This window comes from Chlamydotis macqueenii, chromosome 3, assembly GCF_036417535.1.
Source record: "Chlamydotis macqueenii isolate bChlMac1 chromosome 3, bChlMac1.mat, whole genome shotgun sequence".
NCBI classification, from domain to species: Eukaryota; Metazoa; Chordata; class Aves; order Otidiformes; family Otididae; genus Chlamydotis; species Chlamydotis macqueenii.
In genome coordinates this window covers 86,118,993-86,132,538 of record NC_141558.1, presented here as the reverse complement: position 1 = coordinate 86,132,538, position 13,546 = coordinate 86,118,993, and the positions used below count along the sequence as shown (strand labels likewise).

General features: G+C 34.9%; 1 protein-coding gene across 2 annotated transcripts in view; it reads left to right on the top strand.

The window, feature by feature from the left end:
• The window catches only part of DNAH8 (dynein axonemal heavy chain 8), a 147,300-nt gene that overhangs the window by 29,980 nt on the left and 103,774 nt on the right, over positions 1 to 13,546 (top strand). Inside the window, exons 22-32 of one of the 2 annotated variants that reach the window (XM_086743429.1) lie at positions 579 to 688; positions 1,543 to 1,649; positions 2,304 to 2,312; positions 2,923 to 3,007; positions 4,000 to 4,195; positions 6,088 to 6,284; positions 8,047 to 8,173; positions 8,507 to 8,742; positions 11,419 to 11,523; positions 12,567 to 12,680; positions 13,285 to 13,347. In XM_086743429.1, the coding sequence (XP_086599555.1) occupies positions 579 to 688; positions 1,543 to 1,649; positions 2,304 to 2,312; positions 2,923 to 3,007; positions 4,000 to 4,195; positions 6,088 to 6,284; positions 8,047 to 8,173; positions 8,507 to 8,742; positions 11,419 to 11,523; positions 12,567 to 12,680; positions 13,285 to 13,347 (1,349 nt within the window). Of the gene's footprint in view, positions 1 to 572; positions 689 to 1,542; positions 1,650 to 2,303; positions 2,313 to 2,904; positions 3,008 to 3,999; positions 4,196 to 6,087; positions 6,285 to 8,046; positions 8,174 to 8,506; positions 8,743 to 11,418; positions 11,524 to 12,566; positions 12,681 to 13,284; positions 13,348 to 13,546 lie in introns of both variants that reach the window. The other variant, XM_086743430.1, reaches the window with a different exon arrangement.

Below are 13,546 nucleotides of genomic sequence, written 5' to 3'. Positions count from 1 at the left end.
GCTCTGGGGTGTGTTACAAATATTTTAGGAGATCTTGTACCATTATAGGAGAAAAAGTTTTTTGTTGGAGAAAAATATTCTGTTTTTAAGAAAAATGTATTTTGAGGCTTAAGCAGTAATGGAGCTCCTTTTCCTTGGGGGTTCAGTTCCCTCCAGGTATAGAGGCATAGTCAATGTTAATACTCCAGATAGATCAATACAATGCAACCAGAAAAACCTGATTAAAAGGTATTTTCAAATACAAAGACATAATACAGGTCTCTGTATTTTGTTAAATTGTTCATATTGGTTTTTTTTTTTACTGTTTCCAGCTGATGCATCCATATCTACCTGCCTATCTTTAATAACATATTTGTAGTGCATTGTGCTTGTTAGGCTGAGGCATACAGCCTGAGCTCTTAAGCAGATTCCTGGTGTGAAAAAAATGATGTGTAATAAAACCAATTAGCTGATCCAGGTACTACTAAAATAAAAAGCAATATTGTTTTGCCTGTAAAGAGAAGGGGACAGCATGCTTCAAAGAAGAACACAATGTTCAGTTAACAAAAATTGCGTATTTTTTAAATTTACAGTAAAAGAAAAACATGTAGTATTTGGAAATATTGAAGAGGAGAGAGAAAATAATACTTCTGCAGCTCTTCATGGTGATAGTAGCAAAGACAAAGATAAAGAAGAAGAGTTTAAAAAGGTATTTTGTGATAAGAAGGGATTTTTTTTCAGGCCAATCAGTTTATTAAACAGTATCTTGAGTTTTGGTAGCTGAGTATCTGTGTTTCAGAAACACATCACACAGAGAATATCATACATCATGTGAAAATGGTGAAATAGTTTCCCTAGCAAGTGAGTTTAAGATATATTTTAGCTTTCAAAAGTATAGTCCATGTTATTCCAGTTATTAAACAAATTCTCAAGATGTGACTGGTAAGTGTAAAGGTCTGGAGAGAATATTATACCTAAGCTGTAACATAGACTTTCCTTATTGGGTGGACAGTAACATTCATCCTTTCTCTTCGTATTCGGCAGAGAAGGGAAGAGAAATGGAGAACAAAGACTCACAAATTTGCAAGCACAAATGCAACAATGTTACAAGGCTGCATTCTGTTGTTTTGTGCTAGTGATCATTACGTGTTGCTGTATTTTCATGTTCTTAATCCACTACAGTCAGATTTTACTGTATTTGTCTCTTGTTTGAGAAGGGTACTTATGCACCAGTATTCTTGGGTAATTCATGATGATTTTTTTTTTTTATTTAATACGGAGATCTTTTCTGAATGTGTATGAGACTTCAGCCAGATCTCAGTATTCTGTCTCTGAATAAGACAAATTGAGTTTCCTCAGATGCAATATTCTCTTTTTCATGCAGATTTTACTTATTTACTTACAAGCTATTTTTCTCCCAACTTGTCCCCTTGTGTTTCTCATGCGGCTTACAGCATTAATTCCTTCAGACTAGAACTAATATATTTGACTTAAAACCTTTTGAAATAATCTTCAGGTTCCTGTCTGAATACAATGCTAAATAATGTGTTTTATTTATTACAGAAATGTAAAGAGATGGTTGCCTGTTTCAGTCACCGGCTGCTAGAGAGCCTCCAGAAAGCCACCCGACTGACTTTGGATAGTCTTAAAAAAAGAGTATTTGTTTCAAAGTAAGTTGCAAATGGAAGATTCCTTTGATATTATTACCAGAACAAAGTTATTTCTCTGTTAATGTAATAATACAAATATACATTCAAACACCTAGTGATACATGCACATGTATCATTAGTCAAACAGTTCCAGACCTCTTGGCCCTTTTAGCTCAAGCAAAACCTGGAGAGGTTTCCTTGGAATTGCTTTTCAGATGCTTTTAGTACAATTACTGTCCAACACAAATGACTAGAGCTTAAATGACCTTTCTAGGTCATGTATGGCAGTGTGCCCATATGTTCATCTCATTTCAGATTATTTCTGCAGCATGACTATGCACTCAGAGTTGTTTCCCCTGAGTTAAAGATCATCTATGCACTCTATGAATTCTATATAATAATGGCAGGATCCATATGATTTTGTCATTCTCCTATATTCAGTGTAATTTCTGTAGATCCCTCTCTGCTCAAACAGGCATACACTTTAGAGACAGAATTGCTTCAGTATACTATATTATATATTGAAAAGCCTACTTAGAGTTCTATTAAGTGAATTTATTTTAAGCAGGTAAAGTTGACGGTGTTTTGTCACTAATGTGTGTTGAAGCTTGAATTACTCTTTTCTTTTTCTGAGGACATCTTTCATAGAAATGATCTGATTGAAGTCAATAGGAGTTTATTTGGGTCTGTCCTTTATATTTGTCTATGGTATCATATTGTTGAATCCTCCCTTATTTGGCCACGATGTCATGCATGTCATAGCATGTAGAAATCGTACTTTGAACTTTGGTTTTAGTTTTGAATGGGTTCAGGTAATGTATTTATCATTTTGCACTAGCTTGTCATTTTTGAAACTTTCTTTTTTCTGTTCTGTTGAATATTTATCTAAAATGTAATGAGGCAACTTTTACTCTTGATAGGCTGTTGCGTGAAATGGTTGGTAAAACCTTCTTATGCCTTACTCAAAGGGCTGTCAGAGTTCTATCGTTCTTAAATTGAGAGATTAAAATCCAGAATTAGAAAATATTCTGGATAAAAAATTCTGAAAGCAATGACTGGATGCAAGGTAGCCTTTGTCTGAATGATGGAGCACTGACTATTATCTTTACCCTTTAAAGAAGAAGCTACTGTAAGTTTTGTCAAGTAGTTCATAACTTAATGTGAAAATTCTCCCTGAGGGTTTGTCCAGAAAAGGTAGCTCAAAATTGTATTTCTAAGATAATTTGAAGGGGCTTAATGGTGAAGTATTTGTGACATTTTTCAAAATTATTTTCAGCAAAACTACATTTGGGAGAACAAAGTTTTCTGTTCATCCAAGCGAATCTGAAGAGGTTACTTCTTTTCTAAAAGCGGAAGTACACCTTGCTATTCCCAATGTGGTAAGTTATGTGTCATGCAAGTAAGGTAAAATACACTGTCATATAGTTATCTCTGCATTTGCCCAAGTGCAGGATGTGAGCATACTTCTATAGAACCGACATCTATTCTAAAGAAGAATAGTTGCTCAGGCCTTGCACTGCACTGAGAGCACTGATGGAATGTGCTCGCTGTCACAGCGTTCCTGGTTTCTGTCTTAGTGGTACTTGCAGAACCTGGCCTTTTATTGTTTGTGTGTGTTTCAGCAATTATATTGCAATCTGTTCGTCAGTGTACTTTGCAGGATGATTACAGTTCTTCACATGTGACAGTTGCATTGCTGGAATAGATTTTTCATGTTTGTTTTTTATTTTAATTGTTTTGTTCCTTGTGTGACTTAAATCCTTTGTTGAATAAAAATAATGAACATTGTCTTTGCTCAGTTTGGCTTTAGTCATCTCAATAGAAAGTAAGATAACCAGAAGGATGAACACTGAATAAAAATGAGAAGATTAAAAACCAGGAAAAGAGCTGTGGACTTCTGTGTATGTGCTGAGAACAAAAAGGCAGCTTGATTGCAAAGAACTAATGCATACATTTGTTTTCCTTTTGTAGAGTAAGATAACTCTGTGTCGACAATATGTATGATGTTTGATTTTATATATGGAAAGGTAACTTAGTATTATCCAAGTTCCTTATAAATATTCAAAGTTTTATATTCCTGAAGTTATAATGAAAGAATGTTCTGTTTTAAGGTGATATTCCTTTGACATTGAACCAGCATTCATATTGGCATTCTGTTGTACATTCACCTTGTGTGTGTGTACACATGATATATAAGGTCTGTGAAAGCGTAGAATTTTTACTGAGCCAGACAAACTGTTAAAGTTACATTTTCCAACTTCTCTTCTGGGGCAAGTTCTGCAATTCACTATGAATGCAGTAAAACTGAGGTCTTAGAAAATGACGATATCAGTTGCATTTATTTAAACAATATTTCAACTGTTTTAAATAGGTAATGGTTCCCAGTTTAGATGATATACAGCAAGCCATCAATCGTGTGATTCAGTTAGTACTGGAAGTAAGTCGTGGAGTTGCTCAGTGGGGACAAAGACACTTGCAAAAATCTAGTTTAAAAGCAGAAGCAAGCACACAGCAGGTGTCTTCATCAGGCTTTGGATCACCAGGAAGAATAGCCAAAAAAGGCAAAAGTAAGTGTGGTGTGTTTTTTTTTTCTTATTTCAACTTTTTACTTTAATAAAAATTACATATATAAATACTTGTGAATAAGCTCACTTTTCTTCAGACAGGCTGACAGTGGATTATTTTGAATTAGTGTGTTGGGTTTATTTATGTTTGATTAGCTGTATTTTTCAGAAATAGCATTTCAGGCTTACATAAGTGTTAGCACTCTGAGAAGCAATAAGAAAAAAAGTCTTAGAAAAATTACTAGATTCTGAATCTCCTATTCAATTTGAGGCAAAGTAAGCTTGTTAATTTACCTTTTAACCTACTTACTGTGTAATGTATCTGTAACAATACAGTTGAAACCATAAACAATGTTTATAGACAAGCTCTCATTGGAATATTGAGATAGAACAAGAGCTAGTTTAGTAATTATTTTTCATTAAAGATTTTAATCGCTGACTACATTCCTAGAATGGATTATAGAAAACTTCAGGTGTTTGCTCATGTGAATATTCAGGTGGTAAATAGACCTGTATCCATTTTAGTCAGATACTTTTTTTTCCTTTATCTTGTTTCTAAGCATCTTTCCATGTGCTTTGCAAGCATCCACAAAAGCCCAAATATATTTTTACCATCAGGTTCTTTTAGCTGCTTGGCTGAGCCAGTGATCTGCGATACAGTTGTATCTTCATTGTGATTTCTTCTGGGACTTTATTCTTCTACTGAAGGGCTTTGTATGATTTTTAAACTCAGACAATTGTAGCCTTTTCCTTTGCTGTGTCAAAGTACAACATCAGCACATAACCAGTTTCATCACCTTTAAACTACTCATCAGCAACACCTGGGGGCATCTGTTAACGTTTGGCCGATGAGATCTGTGGAGTACACTGGCAGGGATGAATCAATCTGAGACTCTGTTTCCAGTGACCTGATCCCTGAAAAAGTCTTCAAACTAAAAAAAGAACTTGTATTTGCATTAAATCCCCTGCCTCCACACCCATTAAATAATGTGCGTGGTGGGAAGAGTGGATTTTTCTTCTCTATTCTCTTAAATCTGCTTCAAAATACTCACGCGTTATGACAGAAGAGGCTCATTGGATCTCAGGGATATCAGTAGCTATATGGACCCTGATTGTCTCAGCAATTTCTCAAAGATGAAGGAGGCACATGATAAATTGCATTTTATTTTCCTTCTATTTGAGCTTACTTGTAGTTCTTAAAGGAGACAGGGCTCCTGTTTCAACATCAACGTTGTAACTGAAGCAGCAGCTACCGGTGTCTAAACTGCCTTTGAAAGCGCATGCGGAGGCAAGAGGTTTAGGAATATGTCTAGATTGTCCTTTCTCTTTTTTTTTTTTTTTTTTTTTTTTCTTTTCCTCTTTGTTCAGTTCTAACCTCTTTCAGACAAGACTCAAAGGACTTTGATACCAGCAGTTTGTAAGACAAGTGCAGCTCCAAAACATTTACAGACTTTATTTCTGCACTCATTAATATGTGACTTGGCAAAGTCTAGCAATTAGATTACAATTAAAAACCTTTAATTATATGAATTTAAAAAAATATGTAAAATAACACAAAATGCTTGAGGCATTGTTGTGTTCTAATTACAATTAAATTACAGTGGAAAAAATTGAATTTGTGAATTAAGAAGGCTATTTTTCTTTCCATCTAGTAACATTTACTCTAGATTGAATTTGCTTTAGCTGTATAGAGCCTGGCCTGAACTAGCACTTGGTACTTTCATAGTAAGCAGTTAGACAGGTACTTTCATAGTAAGCAGTTAGACAGACATTTGAAGAAGGATATTCAGCCTTACTGAAGAGCATCATTGCTTAACTTGGCATGCATAGGTTTAGAAGAGAATTCTAACCGGCTTTTAATGGTTCATTCATTTGCATGTAATTTTATTTTACAGAAGGAGGTGAAGATATTGTGCTTGTCAGAAAGCTAAGAAATTTTTACTCGGGCGTTGCAGAACATGAAGACATTTCTCAATTAGTTGTACTCCTCTCTTCTTCTATGGATTCTATAAGAGAAGTAGCTAGTGACATTTTGCAGGACTTTCAGAAGTATAAGGTGCTGTGGATAGAAGACAGAGATGCCAAAATTCAGGTGAGTTTAATGATGATCGCCTACAGGACTGTTCTTCATTAATATTATCTTTTGAAATAAGAAAACATTGAGAAAAAAATCAAGGAAAAAGATGTATAAAACACATTAACAGCTGAAATTCTTGTTTTGTCTTTCACTAGTAATAACAGTATATTTCCTAAGCAGAAGTAATAGCATACTGTCTAATTTTTGTGTTGTGGTTTGTCTTTTCCTGCTTCTGTGCCATTCTAGATACTGATAAATTGGTCCTAATTTATTAATTGCTGTAATTTTTGTTTGTCGAACTCTGGATTTTAGGGCATGAGAAACTACCCTAGTCTGACATAATGCATACCACAAGTCCTAGAAATTCCCACAGCATCAGTGCTGATAATTGTGCACTCTTCTCTGTGGAAAGCATTTACTTTGAGTTTAATACACATTTATATTCACTACCCTTCCTGTAGTTATTTAGGAGGTGAGTTCTGCATTCTCTACTCCAAGAAGAATCCTCTATTCAGTTCTTGGTTGTTTGGGTATACTACAGCAAGAAAAAATTTTCAGGAACTGGAGATCTCTGGGACTTCTGCTTCAGAGTATTTCACGCTTCCTTCTACAATAGAGTTTTATTGTAGAGTTTGAATGTAGAGGTTCAGTAGAAGAAAGTTGGCTTCTGTATCTACTTTATTTAACCTTGGGTTAATTGAGTGTTCTATTTTTATCTTTTCTATTTAATAGACTATATTTTTCATAGATCTGTGAGTATTGCATCACCTTGTTTACTACAGGAGCGCTGGTGTCTTTTGAGTGTCACAATGCAAGTTGTGCTGTTTCTGTGGGCTAAAAAACCCCACTTTGCATGCAGATCTGAGAATTTGCTGTTAGTCTATTAAAATCTTAAGTAAAAATTAAAAGTTTAAGGAAAAATTAAAAGTTTAAGTAATAAATATTATTAGTTTGATCTAGTTACTACTGAAGAAAAGGAGACTGCTACAGAGAAAGCTTCGATAATAAAGCATTAAAGTGTTATATGCAAATGCCCTAGTTTCTACATGCTTTCTTTAGCACTATACTAACCTTTCCACTGCCTGTCTGGGTACTTTCAGACAAAGAAATAGAAGTGGGAAACAGCTTTCAGCATTTATTACTTGCTTATTCAATGTAGGCATATTGAATGAATATGAAGATATTTCTCAATTAGTTGTGCTCCTGTCTTCTGCTATGGATTCTATAAGAGAAATAGCTAGTGACATTCTGCAGGACTTTTAGAAGTATAAGGTGCTGTGGACAGAAGATAGAGATGCCAAAATTCAGGCTCCTGTTACACAACATTTCTAAAATGCAACTTTTCAGAATCACAAAACTTTTCTACACTTGAGTTCTGCTCATGAAACAACTTAAAAAATGTATTTTATTGTGATTGTTTCACATATAATTGGGCTAATGTTGTAGTCTTTCTGTACGTGTGAGTGGCATGTATTTTTTGATCTGTTTTGTCACCTGTTTTCACAAAACCGGTAAGCATGTAATATGTCTTGGATATCAGTTTCTGTGTTAAATTTTATCAGAATTTTCCAAAAAGCTTGAGAATTACTGACAGATAAATTAATAAACATGAACACCTCATCACATGTATTTTACTATGTTAGCAAGGCTACAGAAGGCTAAGACCAGGTATAATATTTGTATACATTTTCAGTAATTCCCAAATAACTGTTGCCACTTGTTTTACCAAAATTATTAAAAAGGACATCTGTTTATTGACATTTTAAATTACACACAGCAATTTTTGGCTAGCTGTCCATCTCTGACTGAAATTAAAGAAGAAATACTTCACTATGCTATGTTTGAACAAGAGATGGAAGATTTAAAACCCATTATTCTTCTTGGTCCAATTGAATTGCATACAGGTATGACATTTTCTTATATTTTTATGTATGGTAAGATAATGAATATAATAGTCATATTATTTGGTTTATTGTCTGAAATAAATGCTTACAACATGAATAGAAATTACTGAAGAGACCTCCCTGACTGATCAGCCAGAACTCACTCAGACCCTTCTGAGAAATCTGGCTTGAAAAAACCCTCCATTCCTCTTGCTGCCTTCTCCTTGGGGTGTCTAGTTTTCCTAATTGCTGTTAAATAACCATATGTGATAAGGTGGGGTTTTTTTTACAGAAAAAAAAAATGTAGATCGAATATTTTTTTTTTTTCTAAAATGTTTTTTTTTTTTAAATAAGGACCACTGAAAACAGCTTTAGCAGTTGAAGCCAAAGCTTGGAAGACACTCCTCTGTCGTTATTTAAATGAGGAATATAAAAAGAAAATGACAGACATGATGTCATTCATAACTGAATATTTAAAGAAATTGTCTCGACCTCTACATGACTTAGATGACGTCAGATTTGCAATGGAAGCTTTATCTGTCATACGTGATAATAACATACAAATGGATATGACTCTGGGACCTATTGAAGTAAGATGACTTTTAATTCTTTTCTTGATTAAAATATTATATAATAACAGTCATAAGATAAACTGAGAGCTCAAACAATGAGTTTACTGTCCTGAAGGATCTAGGCTGAAGAAGGGAAACAAAGTAATATTTTTTGTTATTTTTATTATAAATTATGACTCAGTATTAGCTACTTTGCTAGATACTGTATAAATGCAGAACAGAAAAAAAAATTTCTCTCTTAAATAAATTAGAATATAAATACAATCTAAGAGACAACATGCAGAAATAAGTAGATGAGAGCATGAGAGAAGGGAGCAATATTCTCCCTTTTGCTGTGTGCTTTTCCCTTAGCCTTAATCCTCCTCTTAACTTTTCTGTATCTACAAACAATCATCCTGATCATCTAACTCCTTTAAATATAACTAGAATGTGTTCCTGGAGCCACACATCATGGTACCCTGTCAGCAACTTACAGCATTCTTTTAGTTTTCCTTATAAGAAAGAAGCTAGAAGCAGCTCATTAAATTTTATATGTACTTGGTATTTATTAGCACACTCTGAAATAGTCTTCTTAATGGAACACATTTGTTTTACATTTTTATCCACCTTTTGGAGAAGATATTGTATTGCTGTATAGTAACATTTTATTTCCTGAAGACTGTTCTATTAACATGATAACAGAAATTATTTTCAGTGGATTGTTGTCACTTTTGCTAGTTTTATGTTAAGAAAGTGGGTTTTATCTTAGCAATTTACGCAGTGGTTTGTAAGCCAGAAATGGTACAGAGACTACTTGAAGGCAAATATAACTGGTTCTGTGATCCAAAAGAGGTAGAGGTTAAACAAGTAAAGGAAGGTTGTGAAAAATAATTTCAACTTTTAAAGTAATATTCAGATCTCCTAAATGTTATTTCTTAGTTTGACTGTCTTCAGGCTGACATCTAATTCAGAGATCTTAAAACAAGCAGGAGGAACTGAATTCAGCACTGTCTATTTGCTAGGTTTTACATGTGTAGGAAATGATGCAACTCAGTCAGCCTGTCCTCACAGGAGAGGTGCTCCAGCCCTCTGATCGTCTTCGTGGCCCTCCTCTGGACTGTCTCCAACAAGTCTATGTCCTTCTTATGTTGGGTGCTCCAAACCTGGGTGCAGAACTCCAGGTGGGGGTCTCACAAGAGTAGAATAGAGGGGGAAGAATCACATCCCTCGACCTGCTTGCTACATTCTTCTGATGCAACCGGGGATGCGGTTGGCTTTCTGGGCTGCAAGGGTGCATTGCTGGCTCATGTTGAGCTTTTCATCCACCATCACTTCCAAGTCCTTCTCCTCAGGGCTGCTCTCGATCCATTCTCTGCCCAGCCTGTATTTGTGCTTGGAATTGCCATGACCCAGGTGCAGGACCTTGCACTTGGCCTGGTTGAATTTCATGAGGTTTGCATGGGCCCACCTCTCCAGCCTGTCAAGGTCCCTCTGGATGCCATCCCTTCCGTCCAGTGTGTCAACTGTGTCACATAGCCTGGTGTTGTCAGCAAACTTGCTGAGGGTGCGCTCTATCCTACTGTCCCTGTTGCTGACAAAGATGATAAACGGGGCCAGTCCCAGTACCGACTCCTGAGAAATGCCACTCGTCACCGGTCTCCACTTGGACATCAAGCCATTTACCACCACTTTTTGAGTGAGACCATCCAGTCAAATCCTTGTCCACCAAGTGGTCTGTCCATCAGATCTGTGTGTCTCCAGTTTAGAGACAAGGGTGTTGTGCAGGACAGCATCAAATGCTTTGCACAAGGCCAGGCAGATGATGTCATCCCTTGTCCACCAGTGCTGTAACTCTGTCATAGAAGGCCACCAGATTGGGTAACCTGATTTAGATGACTGTGCTCTGAGCAAGGGGTTTGGACTCGGTAATCTCTGGAGGCCCCTTTCGATCTCAATAGTTCAGTCTACACCTCCCTCAGAAGCTGAACAGGAGAGAATTCTAAGTGTAGATATCTGCATGGAATAAACAACCATGTTTATCAGCTGTCACAAACTACACAGAATACAAGTCGTAGGTCAAAGGAGCAACTGACAGCACACTGCTGTTTGTCTGCATTAGCAAATCTTTTGCCTAGCTGTTGGGAAACTAGAAAATATGAAGATGATCTTATTTTTAAACAGTGTCATGTGTGTATGAGAAGCATAACAAAGCAGAAAATATGCAAACAAATTGCAAATGAGAGCAAGTGATAAGAAAGGTACATTCTGTAACAGATACATATGCAGGTATTTGATAGTTTGGCAAACATATAGTAAATATTTTATAGGTGATATGGGAAAACATTTTAAAATGTTTAGCTCAGCATGCATAATTATTCAGAGTTAGGAAAAATTCATCAAACTCATTCAGGTGGAATGTAGATCATGGAATAAAAAGATAATTGAAATGATAAAATTATTTATATTTTTAATATTAAATTTATTGTGTTTGTATTTTTGTAGCATTTTATCCAAGATATCTTAAAAAATGTATTTTTTTTCTCTTCTTCCCTAGTTCTTCATTCATCATTCTTATTTAAAAAAAAACCAAATAAATATTTTATGGTTAAAGTACATGAACAGATTTTTTAAAAACATCTTTCTTACAAATTTGATCTGTGTTCCTGCAAATGAACTTAAAATGCATTGTTCCAAAGGTTTTATTTTTTCATCTAGGAAGCTTATGCCATTTTAAATACATTTGAAATTGAGGTTACAAAAGAAGAATCAGAAGGAGTTGATTCACTCAGATATGTTTTTAATAAATTACAGAAAAAAGCTGTAAGTATATAAAACTATGTTGTTTTCCATTTGGCTCCATATTCTGTTTTGAGTATAAATGACAGTGTGGGACCAGTTGTCACTCCACTCTGTCTTCTTACCCTTGGCCTCAGTTGCACACTAGTGTCTAAACCTTTGAGTAGTAAGTTCATTTTCTAATTTTATTTTCATAGAGGTCTTTAATATTTAAACATTATTGTAGCTTTTGCATATGTGCTTAAAACCTGCAGGAAAATTAGAAATTTATTTTGTCTCTCTGCTCTTTCTGCTATTCTTCATTTCCAATTTTTGTGTCATTCTTGTCTGATCAGGAAGATTACTACCCTTAGATTACCTGTTTTTAAGAAGTGCATACTCTGCCCATGCCCTTACCCCTAAGTGGTGATTGTACAGTTACCTTTATTGCTTAGGACAGCCTTATATCCCTCCAAAGCTCAATGTTTATTGAATATTTTCTGTAGCATAGAAGGTTAGATGAAATTATGTAGATATTTTGTTGGAACAATTAAGTTAGATCCTGCCCCACAGATTAATCACTCTGGAAAGGACTTAAGAGCTCAATAGTATATTTTACATTTGCGTTTCATGCAGCTCTTGGTTCTTTCTCTCAAGCTTTTGAACAAAGAGTAAGAAAGTTGTTAAAGAGAAGACTGAACCATCCATGAGGACAGGAACCCACAACTTTTGGTTTTGAGGGGGGTTTTTTTTGGTGAGAGGGAAGAAAGGAAGAGAACGGGATCTTTTTTCCCCCCTTTTCTATGTTGTTTTGTTCCCCTGCTCCCTTGAAATGAAACATGTTCACTTAAAGGTAGAGGGGAGATGTTGTTATAGTTTTTGGTTGATTTTTTTTCCTCTCCACTTTTCATCTGAAAAACTTAACATGTAGCACCATAAAAGGAAAAAAAAATCTATTTAGCTTCAAATAATTGATTTTTTTTTCAAAATTTTAATGCTTTTTGTTTATAATGTTGTTTTATATGTAAATCAAATGTCTGATCCTGATTTTTAAAGAAATAACTTGATTTTATACTTCTCTATGTCAGGCCAGAGTTCAAGAGGAGTTGGTTCAAGTTCAGCCCAAATTTAAGAGTAATTTGCTAGAATCAGTCGCAGTTTTTCGTGAGGATGTGTCAAAATTCGAAATGTCATATGAAATGGTAAATGAATTTAGTAGTTATGTGTAAGGCTTGTACTTAGTTTTTCAATATTTTTGATTTGCAGCAGTTGGGTGCCAGAATTTTATTCTTCTGAGCTACTGAGTGGTTGATGCCATGGTTACTAAGCAGTCAGCACTGTAGGTCAGATTTTTCAGTATGAGGAAATAGCAGTGCACACTGCTCTGTAAGAAAAGAAAAGAATCCCTGGTGGTACAACTTGCCATTAAATCTTAATTTAGAAGTTAAATTAAAAATTAATTTAGAAATTGTAGCACATGTTGTGGCATCTTTACTTACACATCAACATCAACAGTCTCAGGTGATTCACTGGGTGTTTTATTTTTTATTTTCATCAAAATGCCAAAATATGAAAAATGAGAAGTCTAGTCCTATTCAGTTTAATTAAGCTAAAAAATTATCAATTTCATAAAAGTTATAATTTCTTAAATTTACCATTGTAAGTATTGCATTACCAAGATACATGACTTGATTGGATTTTGACTACCACGAAAAATACACATTTTGTGTTGACCTGTAAATATACAATTGTCTTCAGTCACTTTGAGAACTAATATTCAATTTTTCTTAACTGCTTATTTGAAAGGAAGGACCTATGGTTCCAGGTGTTCCACCTCAGGAAGCCAGTAATAGGCTACAGATCTTTCAGGTAAGAAACTGTTGAGTTTCCAAATGGTTAAAATTAGGTCTACTATTGCTAGAAAAAGACACATTTACAGTCTTTGGTAAATGTGTCTTGATGGACATTCTGTATAGTATTATGTTAACTAGATTTTAGTTTCTGTCAAGCAATGTTTTCCTTAATGTGGAAGGATGTGTAACCTTGCTTCCATCTTTGCATTTTTGTG